General features: G+C 49.9%; 2 protein-coding genes across 3 annotated transcripts in view; one reads left to right on the top strand and one right to left on the bottom strand.

The window, feature by feature from the left end:
• Positions 1–6,138: 6,138 nt before the first annotated feature.
• On the bottom strand, positions 6,139–13,334 carry MARVELD3 (MARVEL domain containing 3; the record flags this gene model as incomplete). The annotated part of the gene is made up of 3 exons (XM_034788778.1): positions 6,139–8,827; positions 12,231–12,358; positions 13,216–13,334. Coding segments are annotated over 3 exons (858 nt in total), but the record flags the coding sequence as incomplete, so codon positions are not given.
• Positions 13,335–22,010: 8,676 nt separating this feature from the next.
• TAT (tyrosine aminotransferase) overlaps positions 22,011–22,987 on the top strand; it is a 15,265-nt gene continuing 14,288 nt past the window's right edge. For both annotated transcript variants that reach the window (XM_034788654.1, XM_034788653.1), the window contains exon 1: positions 22,011–22,146. The gene's annotated coding sequence lies outside the window, so the exon portion shown is untranslated. The remainder of the gene's footprint in view (positions 22,147–22,987) is intronic.

The raw sequence follows: 22,987 nt of genomic DNA, 5'->3' as shown, positions 1-22,987 counted from the left end.
TCGGGCAGCCCGGCTCTTAAACAGAGCCGAAGAGTCAGGGGAGGAGCAGAGCCGCCGAGGGAGGGGAAGTGCCTGGCCGGCATTTTCCCGGACATGTTCGGCTTTTTGGCAATTCCCCCCGGAGGGGGGTTTGAGTGCCGAAAAGCCGGACATGTCCGGGAAAAACCGGACATATGGTAACCCTAGGGGAGACTTCATCTTGTCCATCAGGATGTTTTGTTTGTAGCAGTAAAGGCTAGTGAGCAGCCAGAGTGCCCTGCATGTGCTAAGAAGGTCTCTGACGTCCATTTCACACGCACTCCCTCTAACACACACTGTGAAATATGAACCCCCTACACTGTAGCAGCAAAAGCACCTTTGCCTGTCTCTGTAGGAGCAGAGAGCAGAATCAGTGTCCAGGGCTGCCTGGGCTCCAGCTGCAAGTGCCCAGACCAGGAAGTGAACAAGATGAAGCTGTGTGGTTTCTGCTTAGTTTTAAACTCAAAATGGAAGATGGAACTTTTCCCAAATACAAACATTTTTATCAGCACACTTGAGGAAAAAAGGACTTTAGAACAACTCTGGAGAGTAGCAGTGAGCTACCCAGTGCCCAGTTGGCAAATGTGTTCCAGTTTCCACCTTCAGGGCCTGGATGGGCCAGTAGGCAGTGTGGTGCCCTGCTAGCCCTTTTCTGGCTGTTTTTCCAGGATTTAAGCATTCATCTTTACAAAAGGGTTGCAAAGACAACCTTCCATCTGTGATCCAGGCAGATCATCTTCCTGAGTCTGCAGCCTGGGAGCTGGGAACAATAGCTCTGAGGTGGGAGCTGCCTCAGTAATCTCAGGGTATGTCTACACTACAATTAAACATCTGCGGCTGGCCTGTGTGGGCTCCAGAGCGATTAATTTGCAGTGTAGACATTCAGGCTTGGGGACCCCACAAGGAGGGAGGGTCCCAGACCTAGGCTCCTGCCCAAGCGCAAACATCTACCCTGCAGTTAAACAGCCCCGAGCCCTGTAAGCCTGAGTCAGCTCTATCCGGGTCAGTCCCAGGTGTTTAATTGCAGTGTAGACATACCCACAGTGGTATGACAACACTGATAGCCTCATTATGACATTATATGGGACTAGTGCCCTTTCTTGTTACTTTACTTATTTCTTATGTCTAGGAAGAAAGTCTGAAAGGTTTTTCCAAAAGAGTTCTGGGTTTTTGGGGTGAGTTTTATTTTGTTTGGTGTGTTTATTTTTTGCCTATCTTTTATATCAGAAATTCAAGTCTTGTCTGACCTAGAATACTCAATGTACAACTAGAGAACTAGTGGGATTCTGACATCATAGATCCTGTGAGAAAACTTGATAGCGGGGAAGTGGCTATTATTCAGAATGTAAAACTCCCTGGCTTTGTCTTCACTAGGGAAAAAAAGTATCTTTGTACGATACGGTAGCCAACATCCTAGCCCTGCTAACGTGTGTGGAAAAACCTGCCTGATCCACACAAGGGGCTGTTCTGCACTAGAATCGCTACAATGGTGCAGCCGCAGTGCTGCTAGTACAGACCCCCTATGCTGACGGAAGAGAGCTCTTCTGTCAGCATAATACATCTCTCTGCATGTCGCCAACATGATGCTGTCCACACTGGTGCTTAGGTCGATGTAGCTTACATCGCTCAGGGGGATGGCTTTTTCACACCCCTGAGCAACATAAGTTATACTGACAGAAGTGCTAGTGTGTACAAGCCCTAGGATTTCACTTTGGTTTAATTACCATGTTAGCTAATGTCATAGAAAATTGCCTCTTTCCCATAGGGTGGTCTCACCCTTTGAGTTTTGTTAACACCTATTTTAACTTAGAAGTTGGGGGAGAACCTTTTTGTTAAAGATTCGAAATCTCTGCTAGTTCTATCAATCTAGAGAGAATTAAGGGATAACAGCGCTCCCACTCTGTCTCTGAGTTATCCAAGGAGTGCACAGAGAAAACAGGAAGAACAAACAAATTCTTTAAAAATACAAAACAAAACAAAACCTTTCAGGTTCTCTTCCTAAAAAGAAGTAAAAATTGCAGGTCCCATTTAATTCTTGCACTACTGATAATTTTAACAAACTTCTGAGCCAGCCCCAAAGTCTCAGAAGCACTACAGAAGAGCTGCAGTGCAGACTCTTGTTCAGTCTTGGACTAATGCACTGACATGAAAATGTGCCCCTCTTCCTGAGTAAGAATGTGAATCAAATCCTTGCACTAGTACACTAGTATGTGTTACAAATAAGGTTCTGTATTGGAATCCTGGCACTAATGTGGAAAATCCAGCACGTCTCCGACTAGTAATTAGATTCTGAATATGATATCTGGGCTCCAACTAGCCAGGGCTGTGAGGGAGTGTTTGCAGCTGTCGTTGTGAGGACTGATTTATCAGCTCTGTATGGCTCAGTGGAAAAAGTGCAGGAGAAAGCAAAACAAAGTTCAGATGGAGAGTATAGATACAGAGCCTCCATTTCCTACAGCCCCCTGGAAGCTGTGGAGTGGAGCTGCTGAAGTAAAGGCTAATTGTGTACAGTAATAATCAGTTAGGATTTTCTCTATTCCTATGTATTTGGTGCAGAAAGAGGTTTTAATGTGACCAGCTCCCTCCCTCCAAATCCTGTACACTCACTGGTTAGTGGCGGTGTCCTTGCACAACATGGCATATTATCATAGATGCCAATCAGAACACAGAGCTTCCTTTTGCTCTGATATATTGCTCTAACACACGTCTTATGAGAAGCGTGTTTCATTCCAGGCTGCAATCTGAGCTGCCCCCTCTTCCTGTCCTCTTGATTTCCTGCTTTCCAGGGGCCAGCAAGCTTCTTCCTTGTCTTTCCTAACTTACTTTGTTTTCTTATATTTTCAAGCCCCTTAGGAATCCTGTCACCCACGTGGGGACAGGCTGGGCTGGTGAGGGCAGCCCTAGTGATGGGCGCTCAGATGAGGGTGAGGCAAAGTACAAAGAAAGAGGAGTTTCCCATGCTTATTTCAATTTCTATCTGACCAAAGTTCTTCATAGCCTCTTCTTTTCCCTGATGGTGATTTCAGGCCATTGCACAGTTGCTATCATCTCTGCAGGAGTGCAGCAGTGAAAGATTCCCCGTAAGCACAGCTTCAGTATAGAAGAGGGTTTCTTGACCTGGGGGTTGTGGCCACTCTCCCCTTCTTCTAGTGATAAAAATATGGAAAAGGTTGAGAATCAGTGTCCTAGAGCATCTCTGTAACTGTCCATGGAAGAGAAATGGGAGCTGCCACTTTCCCAGTGGGGGGCTGCAGTTTGCTGGTTAGTATTATTCCATGTGTCAAGTCTCAAGTAATTCTCTCCCTCTTGGTGTGCACTTTCAACAGCAGCAGATACTCCTAAGGCACTACCTTATCTGCTTTATTTGTTCAATAAGGTCCCAGTAGAAGGAACTAATGAACAAAACATCTGATATAAAAGCAAACTAATTCCAAGGCAAAAAGTATTGAGGATAAGAAATTCTTAGCCAGTTAGCAGCCTCCAAACTGCTCCCAGCTGCCTAGAGTAGGTGAGGCTCCTAAGCTGTGGGGCGAGGGTTAATTTAATTCCAGAGTGTGGCAAGCACTTAAGGATACTCTCTCTCTCTCATGGGAATAGGTTGCTCTTAAGATCTACCCCCTTTCTCTAGCTTACAGAACATTCAACCACATCTACCGGTCCTCGTAAACCAGGAGTTTCTCCACCTCTCCTGGAGGATGTAGGTTCTGTGCCAAAGGGCCTTCAGGGAGTGGGTTCACATCATAGTTTTTGTGCAATCATTGTCCGCTGCAATTCTGTTGCAATCTTCAGACTTGTGTATTTTTGATATTTTTGAAATGTGTTAACTTTTTTAACTTGTCACATGAGCTAGAGCATGTTAAAGATAAATTGCAGCAAAACTATTTTTCATGCCTTTGTTTTAAAACGAAACGTATACTATTTTATGTACCTGAGTCTAGCATGCAGCTATAACAATACCCCTCTTTCATTGTGTGTGGAAGTAGATTGTTCTACTGAATGCACCTTCAGCACCGCAATGTATGTGGCAGCAAAAGGAGGAAGATCCTTGGGGTTAAAATGTGATTCCATTGATTCTTTACTAAGATATACAGAACAGTTCAGAAAGGAAGAATATTTTTGATCAATTTTTCAGCGGACGTAGCAATAAAGATTTTTACTTTCATCTAAGTGTATATTCTGTTTGCGAGTACTCTCCAGTGCATTAACATAGTGCCACAATCATGCCATGGTGTGAGCACAGTTGTGACCAGCTTTATCCAGGATGGTCTCAGGCCATGTCTACACTTATGACCTTACAGCAGCACAGCTGTATCGATGAGCTGTAAGATCTTTTGTGTAGCCACCCTATGCCGAGATAACCTGTGTATGTACACAAGCACTTATGCCAGCAAGACGTACGTCGCTCAGGGGCCTGTTGTTTTTTTTTTTTTTTTTTTTTCACACCCTTGAGCGACATAAGTGGTAGAGTAGACATGGCCTCAGTCATCTGGCTGAGCAGGCTACTCTCTTCCCCCCCCCCCCCCCGGACCTCCTCCTTATAAAGTACTTGTAAAGTATCTTCAAGGTGGAATTTCTTCATGTGAAGAGGAGTTCTGGCCAGTAGTTTTGCCTCAGAAGTACTTTGTTGTGCAGCTCTCCAGTGGTATCTGCAGCAGATAGTAAGTGGAGAAACATTAGCCTGTGGCTAGGACTGACACAAGCCACTGTGCCTCGACAGAGCTTTGCAGTGAATACACTTGGTAACACTACTTATTTGGCTGCTAAGGGTTATGCAGGCTGCAGGAATAGAGTTCTCCTCCCCCTGTATTTTTGGGCTAATGGAGGGCAGATAATTCACCTCTTGCCTTATGAGTTGAGAGAAGGATTTGCTAAATAAGTACCATTTCCCCTCCCAGTTACCTAGAGGATGAGTGACAGGTACCAAAAAGAGGGCACTACCAAGCAAAACCAGATATACTTCAGCTGATAATTGGCTTTTATTAATCTTTTTCTTCAACTGCCATATCTCTGACTCCACCCTGCTGCTTCATGATCTCATGTGATGCTTTAGAGTAGAGACCGGTGCCAATTAAGTAAGAGAAACACTAGAAGCTAAACATCACTTGTATTCACTGGGGGGGGGGGCGAGAGTGTTAGGCAGTGCTGGCCAGTCATGTTGGTTCTGTGTGTTTTCCATGTGGTCAGTGCTAACGAAGGGATGCTATACATAGGGGCTGCTGTGAAATGACATTTCATTTTGAAGCTCGTTCATAGAGCCACTACCCCATTTTATTCCATAAAAAAGTCAAAGAAACAAACTTTTTAAAAGAGTAAAGTTCACCTTTAATTGTTTATAAAGAATACAAGGAAAAGCTCAGCATTTAATATCTTTACTGTAAAGCGTGGAAGCTTTATTGTGAGATCTGACAGCAGAATCTGTTTTCCAAAGTCTCAGATCTTGCTCAGTCTCCACTGATTAACCTTGCTCTTGAGGCCCAGATCAGACACATTTTATACAGAAAGGCGCCCCTGCCTGCCCCTCAGAAAGTGAGAGACAAACAGAGCCTAGGAGTGGAGGGGACTGAGTGCAGGCACCCCCCCTTGCATAATCCTATTTGTAAATTTATCAAGTTCTGTTTTAAAATCCTTTATGCCCTCACTGCTCCTATTGCAAGGCTTTTCCAGAACCTCCCATCTCTGATCATTAGAAACCTTATTTCCAGCCCAAATTTACTCAGGCCCAGAAGAGAGGTTTATATCACAGATTGGTCTTAAAATGGAAACAAACTTGTCTCTGGCATTGCTTCTCTATCATGGTAATATAAATGCCTGGCTCAAAGGGTTAATACGAGCTCTGCACTGATTGGAAGGCATTTATTTGTAGGTCAACTCTCCTAATGGAGTCTTCTGCACAATATGTTCCTAGCAGAACTACCCTGTGCTATAAGAAAAAGTGACCAGTGTACAAGGGGGCAGCAGAATGACAGCTGGTGATCTGGCACAGAATTTTATAGGAGTAATCTTGCATCATATAAACTTATTTTTCTTCAAGTGATGGTCCCTGTTGTATACTATTGAGGGGCTTATGCAGGTGTACTATGTGTCTGGAGCTAGAGAATTTGAAAATAGTAATATCTCCAGCAAGGCTCTCAACCAGTTGGAGGCTGTAAGCCCATGTTATAAACAAAAAAAACCCTTCAAGATACTCCTGTCTAGCCATAAACAAAGGGCAGGCGGTGTTATGCCCTCCAGCGTGAGAACACATGGTCTACAGAATTTAGGTAAATGCCTGTCCACCCGGAGCTCTGCTCAGACAAGGACACAGCTATTTCTTGTTCCCTTGAGTTGTGTTGGGCCTTTATTACAGGGAGAGAAACAGCACAGACTGCCTTCCACACTGGCAAAACAGTGCAGAGGAAAAGCAGAGACAAGAGGAGGAAAAAAGCAACAGCACTAGCTTACACCAGAAATGGGTCTTCCTGCCCCTCTCAGCCAAAGGATGAGGCCACCTGCCAAGCTAGCTAGCCAACTCTCCACATGTAGCAGGAGAAAAAGGGTGGGCGGATGTGCCTTTTGCCATCAAATACTGCCAGGCTCCAGCCGTTCCCACAAGAGGGCCTACTCCATCTAACTACGGGCTGCCAGCCCCTCAACTGAGCACCACACTCACCATACCAGGGATCAAAAGCAACACAGCCAACACATTGCTTCAACATCCCCCTGGGGCTAAAGCAGCCATTGTTAGGGATGCCAATTTTGGGTGGATGTAGTCCTGGAGATTTTCTCACGTGACAATCTTTAATTCCTGGAGACTCCAGGATACTCCTGGAGGGTTGGCAACCCTAGCCATTGTCCCTTTTACAGTTCAGATCTGTAGGGAGCCCTGGCGCACCTACACTTTGGCCATTCAGCTAAGTGGTGAGGACAGTGTCCCACCACAGTGGGATTGTTATAGAAACTGTATTTAAGGGGACAGTCTTCTCTTGTTTCCACTGTGATCCATTACATTCCCAGGCCTTCATGCCCTTTCCCCATGGGTTGGTCACAGGCTCAATCCTAGGTGCTATTGAACATGTTCCTATAGTGTAAAGCCCTGCCCTGCGCGGGGGCTGTCTGGCTAGGCTCCACGCAGGCAAGCAGCACTCAACTAATCATTGGGGTCACACGCTACTGCCTGAGTGACATCACTTTGCTTTATGGCAGTGGCTATCAAACTTTTGTACTGGTGACCCCTTTCACACAGCAAACCTTTGAGTGCAACCCCCCCTCCTTATAAATTAAAAACACTTTTATATATTAAACACCACTATAAATGCTGGATGCAAAGCAGGGTTTGGGATGGAGGCTGACAGCTCGTGACCCACCATGTAATAACCTCAGAACCCTCTGAGGGGTCCTGACCCCCAGTTTAAGAACCCCTGCTTTATGGGAACAATGGTTGGTGTTCGTCCTCACTCACCCTTCCACTAATGATCGGGTTTGTAGAATCATTTTCTTATACAATCAATTACATTTAAAAAAAATAAGAACCATTGTTTAAAGGTGACCTCCCTGATCCCCGCCATGTGAGGAAACACAGGATCAGAGGAGAGCTAGTGGCAGGGTTTAGTGGCCGAGCCTGGGCTCTCCTGCTCCCTGCACTGCTGTAGCAAGCAGCTGGGAATCAAAGTTGTTCAAACATGCGGTGATGGGAGGAGAGATGAAGTCCCATTGTGCTTATTTAAGGTGAAGTGAAAAGCTCAGTCTTAGCTAATGAACAAGGGATCTTGCCAAGTGCTGGTAGTTCTACCTTGTACGGGAGGAATGGGACTGTGGCCAATGAGAGAGCTGGGACATCTTGCTTCAGCAGATCAGGGGATGGAGGCGCCCCTCTACTCCCAAGATACTGAGCTCAGCACAAGCAGTAAGCTAGTCACTGCTAACAGAGGCAGAGCCATGGAGCAGATGTAAATTATGGAACTAAGAATGCATCTGTTCTGCTCACAATGCACAAGATTTAAATGCAAGGGCTGGTTAAAAGCAGCTTGGCTTGGCTCTAGCTGGAGCTGTTCTCTCATGGTAAAGGTGCTTGTTGTGGCCATGGTCCTGTGTTCTGATTGTAGCAGTGCAGATACAATGTCCTGAGCCAGGGGAAACGATGCTGCCCCTTCTTGGTGTCCAGGCTGGCAGCCACAGAGAGAGATGAGCTGGTAGGACAGCTTGGGTATGCACAAGCCACCCTAAAACTCATACATCTGCACTGGCTTCTCTCTCAGCTGACGAACTGTTTTGTATCCCCTGATAGCAAGGCCAGCACTGACCAAGAATGCCACAATGGCAATGCAGCTAAAGAGCCCAGCTGCTATCTCTGCCCCATGCACACTGCAGCTGAAGCCTTGGTAGCCTTTGCTTTGGTAGAGATGCTCTCTCTCTTTGCACACTGGAGAATCGTAGGCATCCAACAGATGGTGGAAGTAGAAGTAGAGAGCAGGCAGGAAGCCAAGTGCAATCAATATGTCCAGGGTGCATTCGAGCAGCAGCCAGGCTGGGAAATGCCATGGCAGCCGCAGCACACCAACCAAAACCAGAAGGCAAGAGAAGGCCATCAGGGCCCCTCCCACAGCCATCGCTGCCCTTGCTGTCGGCAGCTTTAATTGGTAGAACTGTGTGTCAAGTTGCTGGGCTTTTTCCCCCTCTGCCCCATCAAAGCCACTATAAGCCCCTCCATACTGGTAGTAGTAAATGCCCCCCAAGCTGGGAATGCCGGTGTAACCGCCTGTCGAGCTGTAGGACACAGAGCTGCAGATCAGGATCAGCATGGTCAGCAGAACTTCCACGAGCTGGCAGCAAGCTGCAAAGATGAACAATTCAAAGGCCAGTTAGCAATGGGTCTCTTATTGAGAAGGTCCCGCACCCTCTATAACTATAAGAGGGCTGGCTTCTCTCACAGCAGCACAGGGGCATGAGGGAGGGCGTGCCTGTTGCTGATCATGAATTAAGTAGTTGAAGTTCCCTTTCACTGAGGGAAAGATGACCACAGGACAACATGCAAGGCCCACCTTTTCCTCACGGCACTAACTTGTGCATTTTCCCAGGACTGCAAAGCCCAACTTCTTTCTTAGATGTCTGATGACAGGGCAGCCATACAGCATAGTGGGGAACTACTCCTCACAGTCCTACTGTCAAGTATATTTCAATTGTTGAAGTACTTGGAGCTCTGGAGAGGGGCTTGCAATTGTTACAAATCCAAATAAATCAAGAAGCTTGATAAATACGAGAGCTCCTCACCTGCCCTCTGAATGCAGCGGGCGGACCAGAAGGAGAAGCCAAGTTCCAGCCAATCTGCTTTAGGAGGTAGGAGAGACAATTTTGCTTTGATCTTTATATTTTAAGGGCCTTTTTTCTTAGGTGCTGAGCACCCACAACTTCAGATAAATCCATGGGACCTGTGGGCACTCTGTCATGCTGAGGGGTGTGACACAGCTACCTTGACAGACAGGATCAACAACTCACTAATGCAAACAAGCCAGCAGCCCCAGAACAGGAAATAAAGGCAGCTGTTAGCGGGCTCTGAAAATCTAATTTGTTTTAACTTGCTTCAAACCCCATGAGGCACGCAGCCTTACCAAGGGGCGTCCCTCATCACCACTGTATGCCGTGGACAGGGCAAGCCTGACAACTTTGCCAAGCACTCAGCCACTTTGGGGTGCAAATGAAGAATCCACCTGAGGCAGGCGCAGCTGGGAAGACCCTGTATTCCAAACCTAGGGAAGAGCCAGTTGCCTGGCTGGGAACACGCTATGCTCCTAGCCTTCTCGTCCCTGAACATTCAGAGCCAGCAGTAGCTGCACATGCTGCTGGATCCAATTAGCTCCCTTCAGTGTCCATGGGGTGTACGGCAAATTAACTGTGCCAAACATCTCAGCCCCTATACCCAAAAACTGACAATCTATGCACTTGCTCCAGTGGAGGGAAGAGTCTTAGGAGTGAAGGGTGCACAGAAATATCACCCTCACGCCTGGAATAAAGGATAAAGGAACTTGGTCAAACACCCTCCAAACTGTCCAGTCAGAGAAGGCAGCAGAGAGCCCAGGTGATGGCCCAGTACTGTGCACGGGCAGCTCTATGTATTTTGCCGCACCAAGCACGGCAGTCAGGCAGCTTTCGACAGTGCACCTGTGGGAGGTCCCCGGTCCGGCGCCTTCGGCGTACCCGACGCCAAATTGCCGTCAAAACCACTGGACCAGCAGACTTTCCGCAGGCATGCCGCCGAAGGCAACCTGACTGCCGCCCTCACAGCGACCAGTAGGCCGCCCTCCGTGGCTTGTCGCCCCAGGCATGCGCTTGGTGCGCTGGTGCCTGGAGCCGCCCCTGGTACTGTGTGCAGGCCCTGACTTTACCCCTGAGCATTACATGACAGCGGCGGAGAATACAGGAGGCAAGTTGCTGTGCGAGGCTGGATTTGCTGTAAAACAATACAAAGGAGAAAGGGGGCAGCTTTTTAAAGTAGGAGTCTTGACAGCAACTTGACTCTTCCTGAGCAACTAATTCACCCATGCAAAGGCACCAAAACCCTCCCCCATTCCCTGCTCCCAGACAGGTTTCTGGAGGAGTTTTATTGCACTGATACGGGACAAAGTTCCATCATCCACTGATACAACCCCTTTTATGAGCTTGTAATAACTACCTGACACCCTTTATCTAGCCTCCTCTGTTCTCCTCTCAGCATCAACAGCAAATCCCATTCCTGCTGCTTTGCTGCTCCCTGTAGGTTGATGCCCACACCGAGTCACAGGAGTAGAGAGCCGTATGCAGCTGGCCAGAGCCCTCACCTCAATAACCCACACTCAGCTTAAGGCATGAGCTAGAGTGAGAGTTCACCTCTTCCTTGCCCTTCTGCAGCACGCACACACCCTAGCCCTGGGATCAGCAAGTGAACAGCTCTCCTGGAATCAGGTGTCGTCTTTGTCTCAGAGGATTTGGGACTATTGGAATGCGGAGGATCCCCAGCAAGCAAGATACATCCCAGCTATCGACCTGGCTGCAGGCATGGCCATCTCCTGGGCCTAAAGTGCGCTGGGTTCAAATGGTTGTGTGTACACACACAGGTTAAAGAGAACTGGGTTGAAGTGGGTCTGTGTGTGTACACACACACGGGATGAAGTGGGTCTGTGTACACACACACACACACACACACGTTGAAGTCCACTGAGTTGCAATAGGTCTGCATATGCATAGATTCGGAGATTCCAAAAACAGAAGGGACCATTGCCATCAGGATAAAGTGCACCCACAGACACACGCGAGTTAAAATGCACTGCATTAAGTATACACACACAGGGTAAGTATGTCAGGTTACACACACACACACAGGGTCAGTGTGTTGGGTTACAGTGGGTGTATACACACACACACACACACACGGTAAGTGTGCCGAGTTACAGTGGGTTTGTACACACACACAGGGTTAGTGTGCCAGGTTACAGTGGGTTTGTGTATATACACACACAGGGTTAGTGTGCCAGGTTACAGTGGGTTTGTGTATATACACACGCGGTAAGTGTGTCGAGTTACAGTGGGTTTGTATATACACACACAGGGTTAGTGTGCCAGGTTACAGTGGGTTTGTACACACACACACACACACACACACACACACACACAGAGTAAATATGTCAGGTTAGGTCCTAGCCCCGGAAATCAAATTTCTGAAAAGGAGTAGGGTTGTGAAGGCATGCAGGTTGTTAGCACCACCTGTGGGGACCCTCCTCTGATTGGCTGTTTTCTCCACTGCCCCACTTCCTAAGCTACAGCAGCCAATCAGGGCTCTCCCTGCCCCCCACAGGAGCAGACCTCATTCTCCCAGGAGGAGCTGGGGGTACAGGGTAGGGCAACTAGACAGCAAGTGTGAAAAGGGGGGGGGGGGGAAATAGGCGCCTATATAAGAAAAAGACCCCAAAATTAGGACTGTCCCTATAAAATCGGGACATCTGGTCACCCTAGAACAGGGCGAGCCCAGCAGCTCAAGACACACGTCCAGTTACTGGCCAGGGGCACAGAGGGAACTGGCAGGTGCCTGTGTCCAGCCTCACCAGGACTAACAGCCAAGAGGCAGCAGGGGCAGGGGCAGCAGACCCCTCTCCCCCTACTTTAGACAGGACACCTGGCACCCTCAGCCCCCAGACAGGGCCCTGTGCACTATAGGAATTAGTGCAGACAGAGCATCCGCTGGGTCACAGGCAGGTGAGTCTTACCTCTGGCTGTGCACAGGTAGCGGCACTGGTAACACTCCAGCAGGCCTGACGGCTCTGCCTGGTAGCACTCCGGCCTCTCGCAGCTGGGTCCACGTATGGGGGATGGCAACACAGGTGGGGGCTCCTCACTACCAACCAAACACAGAGACTCAGAGGTTGACCTGGCAGGGGTCAAAGCAGGTGGGGGAGAGGGGTTCAGAAGCCATGAATAAGGGGCAGGTCTGAGGAGCAGAGGGATGGGGGGCAGAGATAAGAGCCAAGGCTGGGGGTCAGAGGGTGTTGGGATGGGGGCAAGCAGGGGCTGGGCTGGGGCTGGGCTGGGGAGATGTTGGGGGCAGGGGTGCTGGCAGGACTGGGAGGCTAGGGGCATTATGGGGCAGGACTGGGAGGTGGCTGAGGGCAGAGCTAGAGGGAGACTGGGGAAGTGGGAGAGCTGGGATGGAGGCGGGCGCTGGGCGGCAGGTGGAAGGGCAGGCAGGAGGTGCTGGGAAGAAGCAGGGGGAGGGGCAGGTGGGGGCGGTAGCCGGTGGAGAGGGGGTTATTGGGGGGCAATGGGGGTGGCAGGCACTGGGGTGGCGCAGGTGGGCCAGTAGGGGGGCAGTGGGGGTGGGGACGGGGTGGAGGAGGCAGGGGGACTGGGAGGGGGTGGGGGCAGGCAGAGGGCACTGGCAGAGGATGGTGGCTTAGAGTGACCAGATAGCAGATGTGAAAAATTGGGACAGGGGGTGGCGGGTAATAGGTGCCTATATAAGAAAAAGCCCCAAATTTCAGGACTGTCCCTATAAAATCGGGACATTTGGTCACCCTATGGTGGCTTGGGGCAGGAGGGGGCGCTGGGGGGGCAGTGGGGGTGGGGCAGGAGTGGGCACTGGGGGTGCAGGAGGGGGTGAGGACAGAGGGTGAGGGGGATTGGGGGGAGATAGGGGGTCGGGGGGGCTGGATGGGGGGCAGCTCTGGGTCGCGCCAGGCCCCGCCCTGCTCTCACCGGCCGGGCCGGGGGCCCCGGGGGGGGGCCGCTCGCCGCGCGCGCCCTGCCCGGCTGCTGGGGCCGCCTCCGCTCGCGCTCCGCCATCTCGGGCCGGGACTGAAGCGAGAGGCCCGTGGGAGGGGGGCTCACCTGGCGGGGCGGGGCCTGCGGCGGAGGCCCGGGGGAGGGGGGCTCACCTGGCGGGGCGGGGCCTGAGGCGGAGGCCCGGGGGAGGGGGACTCACCTGGCGGGGCCTGCGGCGGAGGCTGGCGGGCNGAGGCCCGGGGGAGGGGGGCTCACCGGGCGGGGCGGGGCCTGCGGCGGAGGCCCGGGGGAGGGGGGCTCACCTGGCGGGGCGGGGCCTGAGGCGGAGGCCCGGGGGAGGGGGACTCACCTGGCGGGGCCTGCGGCGGAGGCTGGCGGGCGGTGTTTGTGGTGGCCGAAGGCTGAGGTACACGCTGGCCGGACGCGGACCCAGCCAGGCGCCTCTGGCCGTGGCGGGGGTTCGAGCCCCGCCAGGGGATGCTCGTCCCCAGACTAGGGGTCCCAGGGGAGTCACACAGCAGCCGTGGGAGAAACCCGCAGCGCTTGCACCAGCTCAGCACACCCATCACCTGAGCCCCGGGAACTGCACCGGAGTGTGAGCCTGTAGCCAGACACCTTGGCTCCGTCTACACAGCGAAACTCTACACCAGGGACTCACACTTCGGCCTGCCACACACTCCAGGTTCCTGCACAGGGGCACTAACAAGAGCTGGCTAGAGACGTCCCACCTCGGGCGCTGACAACGCCCTCCACAAGCTTCAGAACCGAGCTCCAGCCTGAGCCACAATACCCATGGGGCTATTTTTAATGCCAGGGATGAGCCCTGCAAGCCCATGTCTGTAGACCCGGCTTCTGAGGCTCACTGTTGCGGGTTGTTGTTTTTTGCTGTGTAGACAAACCCCTTGAATATTCCTCTGGTGAGTGCTGCTGCAGACAGGATAGTGGGCTGGCTTTACGGCCCTGTTGCATTCATTTAGATGGGAGATATGGGCATAACTCAGTCACTGTCCAGCATTAAACAAAGTCTAGGTTTGGGTATACAGAACACTCAGCCTGCTTAGTATCGTGGTAAACATAGCATTAAATATCCTTTCAATTGTTTGTTAACAATAGAGAGAAGAAGGAAAAAAGTTAAAGCATTTGAAATGTAAAGTATTAAGTAAGGCTTTCATTTTAACAACATGCCTTGTTCATTTCTCATTAGCTGGAGAATGTTGTTAGAAGGGAAAGCCCTTGTTTGACAGTCTCTTAGAAAGATGGTATCAAAGATGGTAATAAGTGTCCTTCAGGGAAAAAGAGAAGTTAGTTGCCATGGGCTGGAGCTGTTGCTGCTGCTAACATCTGATCCTGTTTCATCTCAGGTGGTGGTTGGAGTTCAGCTGGAACCAGTCGGGGTGGCAAAGTCATCTGAAGCCCTCTCTCTGGCCTGTCTGATCGGGACATTGCTCAGGATCAGGGTGACGAAGGCCCAGGGTCCCAGGAAACGGTAGGGGTGGCAGCTAAGACATTGAAGTTCACTCTAGTAGCCTCCATCTGTTCTACACAATTTTTCTTTAAGGACCCACAAAGGGAATGGTTGGTAGAATAGCCTGTTGCCTCATTATTTTGCCCACCAATTAGTCCTAATATTTGACACATCAATTTTGGTTCATTAATTTCTGGTTCCACATCTTCTATTTTTACCAAGCACAGTCTTAACACAGTCCTTGAGTTATATCAACAGATCTTTTCAGCACCTTTTCCCATCAACATTTGTTGTTATAGGTTTTTTTTTATATATATATAAAAAATGGAGATATCCTATCTCCTAGAGCTGGAAGGGACCTTGAAAGGTCATTGAGTCCAACCCTCTGCCTTCACTAGTAGGACCAAGTACTGATTTTGCCCCAGATCCCTAAGTGGCCCCCTCAAGGATTGAGCTTACAATGCTGGGTTTAGCAGGACAATGCTCAAAGCACTGAGCTATCCCTCCCCCCGGTTATTGTGACATCTTAGCAACTTTACATAGTTTTTACAGTCAAGCTCACAATTAATGTAAATTTCTAGATCCGATTATCGCAAGAGTCCATTGCTTCAGTTCCTTTGCTGGGGCTGGCAATGATTGTCAGGGAGGTGCAGAAAATACAGCCCCACGTGAGATTCATGGAGACAGTGGGGCTATTTCATGCCTTTGGCCTTCTAGAGCAAACTGCAGTAGTATAGACTGTGCTTCAGTAAGTAGCCTTGAAAACAGAGTAGCTCCCACAGCCCAGGCGGGTCTAAGGGCGCCTTGCAAACACCTCACATCTGCCCAGGGTTTGCAGGGGAAAGACCAGCAAACTCACCAGACCATGACTCTTAAGGAAATACTGCCCAGCCTGTGGTGCAGGGAGAGAAGTGCAGAGTCCTTCATGTTCAGGCTCAGCTGGGATATAGTTGTGGTGAGGTAGGGAGGAAGTGCCAGATGGAGAGGGCATGTGGGGAGGGAGCGCAGGCTGGAGAAGGGCATGGGGGGCAATGAAGTGGGGAGACAGCGACAGATGGGGATGGGGAAGGAGTAGGTGGTTCTGAGGGGGGGAAGGCGTGCCAGCCAGGAAGGGGCAACATTTTAGTTCTTGTTCTTGCTTTGGCATTCTCTCTGACTCTGCTTTTCCACTTTGCTTCTGTTGTTGCTGCTTCACTAGGTGCCTTTTGTCAATGAGGGAACTCAGCTCTGGCCTGCCCTGCCTTGCCCTTAGGTGAGAGCGCTGACCTGGTGCAGTAACTGGGATAGACACCCTGTGTTGCAAACCAGAGAGGAGGCAATAGAGTGAAATGCCCAGTCTCTTCTTCCTGTGGTTGTTCCAATGCAAGGCAGCCAGGAGCCTTTTATTTGGACATTCCCTAACGTCATAGCAAGGTGTACCAACTGTCTCTTGTAAATAAATAATCATAGGAACAATGAACGCAATATGACAGCCTCCCACCTCTCCACCACACACAGCACCTCCATCCCACTGCACCTCTCTTTCCCTCCCAATCCCCAGCTCTGTTGGTTATTTACTCTGTGTGGACTGTGCAACAGCATGAAACACTTATGTAATAAATCAAAAACAGGAGTCACAGTTACCTAATATTTGCTTTGATGTTAAGGCAGAGCAAGGAGAGATCTTTCCCCACACAGGGCAGTGACACCGGAGTTGTTCCCAATAGCATTTCCTGCTGCTGGGCAGCTTTGAGAGTCCACAAAGCACAACAGCTCTAACAATGAGCACAACTCATCGATTCATGCCCTCTCAGCCAGTCAGGGCTTTTGATTGCCCTCCACCCCAAGATCCTCTCTCTAACTACAGGTATCATCTTGGGCACCATCAGAGTGCCAGTGAGTTGAGCACACTGATTGGCTGGTGACCCTACAGCTCCTCCAGCCCTGGGAGCAAGAGCTGGGGTGGAAAGGGATTGGACTCAACCCCCTGTGGCACCAGCAAGTGCTTTCAGCTCCTGGGAGGAACAGGGGGAGGGCAGGGAGTCTCTTAGTGCTACTCCCAGACCCATTCACACGTGGTGCAAAGCTCAATGGCCAGCGAACCAAGAGACCTGCGTTCCCCTGAGCAGCTTATCCGAGGCCTGCTTGCTGCTGCTGCATAAGCTGGGCAGAAACGCTAAGCAATGGGCTCTCATTTTAATGCACAGAAGTTAAGTGTGGTCTCCCTGTCAATCTGAAGAGGTAGACATTTTTTGGAAGGCTTTTTGTGGCCTCCTCTAGAGCTTAGCCTTGGGGTAATATAAACAACAACTATCTTCTCATGGCTGAAATCAATATGAGAAAGCAGGTACGTGGTAAATTGTGAAAAGTGTCTGGAGAGACCAGAACATCTCTAGAGACACCACATCGAGGCCAGGCATGTCAATAACACAGGGTTAAAGCCCTTCCAGGTGTATCTGAGTTATAAACAGAGGGACAGGAAAAGCCAAGTGAGACTTAAAAGAAACGTACAATGTAGGCAGCCTTAGCTTTCCATCTGCACTTCTCTAATCCTTCCATACCTACTTCATAAAATTTTGGGATGAAGAAGTTTTCCAGATGAATTTGTACTGCAATAATAGTAATCGTCCCTCCTTCTCTGTTTCATAACTGTTTAAGAAACCCACAGCCCACATCTGCAGTTTGGATAAGCCACTATACTTGTACTGCTTGTGAGCTGAGTCTTCCTCACATTGATTTCACAGGTACATATCTCCACTACCAAGTGTGATGTTGTCACCCTCCTGGTTTTTGCTCTTTTCAGGGAAATGCTAGGATTTCATGATCTGGGCCTAGAAGGTTTGTGGTTGTATATGAGACATGTTGGCTATGTTCTGATGATACCCTGATTAGCTGTGGCACATGAAATCTTACGAGAAGTGAGAATGGATTGCCTGCACTATGCTGTTTGTCTGTTCATTGTGCTATTTGTACAGGACATCTTTCTGGGGACTGTGGTACAGTGTTACACATTATGGCTGTTGCAGAAGGCTGGGGTCAGCACAACTGTTGAGAGAAGTCTGGGTCTCAGAGTTGTGATAAAGGAAGCAGTATTGACAAGCCTAATCATTCAGACATCATGAGTCCAGCCTCCAAAATTGAGAATTGCCTTAAAAATCTTGAGATTTTAAAATAATAATGTGGGGTTCTTTTCATTTGTCTCCTCATGTTGGAGCCTCTGGTTCACAGTTTCCAACTTTTCTTTGTAGCCCTGAAGGCAAGCAATTTTTTTCTTTTTTTAGATGAAGGCTGAGATTCTCTTGTAACCACAGAAACCCAGGAGCTGGGACTTGAAGAAAAATACCTAATATCGTGAGACTCGTGATAAAATTATAAATGTTGGCAGCACTAAGAAAGCACCAGCAATATTTTGGACATGGCCTGGATAGGTGGGCATGAGAGAGGGAGATAGCAAAGCTGACACCCAGATAGGGTGGGACCCGCTGAGCAGCAGCAAGGATAGGATCGTAAGCAGACACAGAGAATGGGGCAGCTGAGAGGCTGACAGGGAAGACAAAGAGTTGGTGTGGGACATGTTAAGTATGATATACTGAAGGGTGTTTGGATTCCAGGGAGTATGTCTTTGATCTATGGGCAGTCACAGATTTCACTGACCTTGGTGAGTGTGATAACCACTTTCCATTCCAGCTAAACAAGGAAACAAATTAATGCCCTGTTGTATAGTGAGAGCCAAAACAAAGGTAGCCAGCTACTGCCTAAAGACTAGAGTGAATACAAACATGGGCTAGGATTTCCTTTGGTTGCAGCTGTGTCCGCAACTGAGCCAGAAGCAGCCAGAAAGCACCCAAAGAGAGGCCGAAAGCCAGGAGACAGAAAGTGAAGTGACTTGTAATGTGGCCCTGAGAGAAGGCCACAAGAGAGAGCTTTTTGGGCAGAGTGCTGGCTGGAAAGAGTCTCAGGGCTAGTGTATACTAGAGTGCTTTGCTGATATAGCTGTACTGTGTTTTATACCAGCAAAGTACTCTTGCTTTGGACCCAGTTTTTCCTGCAAAACTTCTGCTGGTATACTTAATTCCACTCCCAGTAAATATAGCTGCATCTGTACTAGAAGCTGTTGGCAAGGTAGTGATGTCAGTCACAGATCACACCTCTTTGCACCACTGACTGACTGACTGGTATGTCGGGAGAACTTTGAAGTGTAGCCTTGGCCTTAGACTAGTGAACAAAGGAACTGCCTCCTGTTGTTTGTTCCTACTGTGTTTGGGGGAACAGGAATTTGTACATCCTCTATAAATAGGATTGCATCAAAGAAATACTTGACTCATGTCATCAGTTTCTCCTCCTAACAGAAACAATCGCCAACACCCCAAATATTGACTAACCACTTGGGTAAAAAGAAAGCAGTAAGTTGACAGGCCCAGGAGGAGACGGAGAGAGTGAAACCAAGATGTAGGACTGGGCCAAAGGAGATGTGTCAGGACTGGCAAGTGGACTGTTGAGTTCTTGACTAGTTGAAGCTACCAGCTTCCTGGTGGGTAGGAACAGAAGAGTGGCTACCCAGTGCCCTGTAGCACAAGAACTCCACCACTGCCATCCTCCCCTAGTCTCTGATGTATCTTCCCCTCCTCCCTGCTTCTTCATGCACTGTCTAAAGTGCCATGGAGAGGTAACCCTGGAATCGCTCCCTCTGGATCTCACTCCCTCCTTCTGTAGGCAGGTCTCCAACCTTGCGTGTAATTCAGGGCATGTCTACACTGCCCCGCAGTTCGGACTAAGGGCATGTGAATAGCAGTGTGCATGCACCAAAGGTCTGCGCTGTAACTCCCTCGCCCCAGGTGGATGCTGCAGTCCCAAATGTAAAGGTTCCAAATTTGCATTAATGTCTTCCTGACTGCGCACTGCTGTTCACACCCCCTTAGCCCGAATAGCAGGGCAGTGTAGACATGCCCCCTGAATCTTTTTCAAGGACCTCTGTAGATTCCCACTCATGGGATCAAAGATGCCTGTGTCACCCTCTTCTAGGACCTTCTGCAAAGCCATGCCTGTTGTATCTGGGGGCACTGAGTTTCCAGGGAACTGAGGCTGGGTAAGGAATGTGCATGCCTAAACACCTCCATTCCCTTCTTGTTACTGTAGGCCACTGCTGAAGGAACCCACAGCTCCCTCTGAATCCTACTTCCTGCTGCTCCATCTGGCCAGTCCCCAGCCTTATGTAACACAGATTACCTGTTGTCTTCATGCCAATATTGTCCCTGCTGCAGGCAGGGTCCTGCCATGCTCTCCTCTGAACCTCGCTGCCATGCACAGGATTACGGGTAGAGTCTCTGGGTTGCGTCAGTTTAGGGTGTTTATTGCCAGGCAGAATAGTCTATGTGAGGGCCTCAGGACTTAACCCTTACAGCTCTGCCTGAACTCAAAGAGAGAAAAGCCTGTGGGAGAGGCAGAAAGAAGAATTCACAAACATTTTGAAAATGTTTTGTTTGGGAGTTTCTGGTAGAAGCCAACTTCTCATTTTCTTTCTTTGTTTTTTTAAGTGTGAGGATGGACGGGGGACAGACAGCAAATGAAAATAATAAAATGTAGTTTTTCATTTGGAAAAAAAACAAAGTTTTCAAAAACTAAATTTCTTTGTGAAATGTTTGTTTTTGACACAGGCCATTTTTCTTGTGAAATCTTTAGACGAGCGCTGACACGAGGGATGCAGCAGCTATTTCAGCACACGTTGCCCAGCTGGGGGGTTGCTCCTGGGCACCTGACCCTTAACACCAGTGCAGTATCCTGGCACTGCCATCAGCCCCTCCGGTGCTCGATGTCCCAGCACCGGGGTCTCAGCATCCCAGTGGCAGAGCCACTTTGTTTTCCACTATTCTCTTCCTTGATCATAGTGCAGGCCTGGCCCCACAGGCCTCAGCAGTAGGGACACTGGATGTTCTACAACTCCACAGCCACCAGACAAGCCCAGTGCCTCCAGCAAGAGATTGGCCAGCCCCCTAAGTGCCCAGGAGGGTTTTGGCCTTTGACCTGGTCCACACAACAATGTGTTTTCCTGTTAGAAGACAAAACGGTGAGCTCTTTGCTTCGGGCAAAGGCTGTTTCTGTCCCCATCCAGCACAATCGGGCGCCCATGTCAGCTAGCTGGGAATAACCCTGGGCAGTAGCTGCCACAAGGCTGCTGCAGCTTGTCGTGGCCTATGCTGAGCATCATGTCACCTGTTTAAAGCCACGTTCTGACAGGGCAACATGTCACCATGCAGATGCACCCTGGGGGCTGATGTGCACCGTTTTGTTTCCAGCTGACTCTGGGGCAGAGCTGCAGAATTAATGCTAATAGCCTGTCAGGGCTGGGGGCTGGGTAATGTAAGCACCGGACCAAGCCAGGGCCTTGCTCATCCTTTCTCCACCTACACTGGTGGATACCAACAGGCACTGTCATGATGACCGCTGACCCCTGACATTGTGTCATCAGCCTGTCTGTTTGCAGGGAGATTAGCAGGGTTCCTGCAGCCCATGAGCAGCTCTTTGATCTTCAGTCAGCCCCAGACACACACAATCTCAGTGGGGGAGGGTTGGCATCTATGGACTAGAAGCAGCCTTTGTAAGGCTAAAAAATTAAAACCTCCTTTACCTGTGCATGCTGCTCTCCCGGAGTAGCACCCCAAGGGGCAGTGAAGTGTCACTTCACCTTGCTGTGACATCCCAGCACCTGCCCACCCCAAGAGAACATTTGGAATCATGAGCTGTTTGCACTGAGGGGAGAGAAGTTGCATCACCTTCCATTATCTGCCAAGAAGATCAGGCTGTGTGGGCCCTGGGACAAATAACTGGGACAACTGAGACTCCCTTTAACTCTTAGGGCCCTGGCACATTCAGACAAAGGCTGAGGAGATGTGTGCCTGTTTGTTCAGTTGCCAAAGGAGTAACAGCCCCTCTCACAGGTATCTGCATGATGCCTGCAATCTATGCCCTTTCTGAGCTATGGGATCTAGAAACGAGGGGCCCAAAGCATTGGGGTGGAAAGGACAAACTTGCAGGTTTGTTGTCCCACACTTTAGGGGGCAGTGGCTCTACAATGTGCTTAGGTCAGGGGTACCTGGGCCGCTGGGGACTCCCATAGCTAAGTGCACAGGGGGAGGCAGCGCAGAGAGGAAGTGCCCAGTGACATCCAGAAATCCAAACTATGCCCCTCTGCCTGCAGCTCCCAGAAAGAGTTAATGTGCAGGAGAGCACCAGGTGTTTGAAGTGAGAGCAGTTGTAGTGGGGAGGGGGGGGTGTTTTTGAGTGGGGGAGCACAGCCCTCACTGACAGCCAATAGCCGAAGGATTCAAGCCCAACGCCCAGTTCTGGAAATTATTTCATGGGCTGGGGAATTGCATTTGAGTTTCTTCTCAGGGCAACTTGTCAAGGATAAGGGACAGACTCGGACACTGGGCACTGGAGTGTCTCCCTCTGCGCTGTAGAAGGTAAAGTACTGAGCACTTGGTGTTTCCTTCAGAAGAGACTAGCCTGGGTCACTGCAGAGGCAGAGTTTCTTCTTTCTATGCAGCCAGTTTCCCCTGCAGACAGGGAGTGCCTAGGGTTCTAGGCTGTTTCAGATCCATCTTGTCGCTGTGCTACGTGCAGGTTCTCCTGTGCCGGAGACTGGTCAAGTAGGCTCCTTGGTGTGTGTTCAGACCCCAGCTGCACTAGCAAGGAGGCCAGAAGCTCAGGCCAAAAGCTTTTCTTTTCTGGACTGGGTTGAGTCTGTGGCTGGTTTCTTTGTCACTGGGCTCTGCTGAATGGTTTCTCTCTCCCAACTGGCTTTCCTCAGCAGAGCTGATAAGTGCAAGAAGGGCTCAAACCTCAAAGGAGAAACTCAAACTAACCTGGGGAAAAGTGGGAGCTGATATCAGGAGAGGGCCCCTCCCAACCCTAGGCTGAAATCTCAGTGCTCTGCCTATGTCTCATCTGTCCTGGAAAGCCAGCAGTGAGGAGGTCTGTGCAGCTGGGATTACACTCGTTGGGGGATGAATCAGTCACTATTCTGGTTACACTTTTTGTAGCTGGAAAGCACAACATCACTGCTTAGTTAATTCAACCTCTCACAGTATGTGAGTGTAGCCTGAGCCCCTTGTGAGCAGGGCCGGCTCCAGGCACCAACCTGGCAAGCAGGTGCTTGGGGCGGCCGCTCCGGAGAGGGGCGGCACGTCCAGCTATTCGGCGGCAATTCAGCAGACGGTCCCTCACTCCCGCTCCGAGCGAAGGACCTCCCGCCGAATTGCCGCCGCAGATCGCGATCACGGCTTTTTTTTTTTTTTTTTTCCT

Source organism: Trachemys scripta, chromosome 13 (genome assembly GCF_013100865.1).
Source record: "Trachemys scripta elegans isolate TJP31775 chromosome 13, CAS_Tse_1.0, whole genome shotgun sequence".
Classification (NCBI taxonomy): domain Eukaryota; kingdom Metazoa; phylum Chordata; order Testudines; family Emydidae; genus Trachemys; species Trachemys scripta.
The sequence above is the reverse complement of the archived record's forward strand: the minus strand, read 5'-3'. Positions and strand labels throughout refer to the sequence as shown.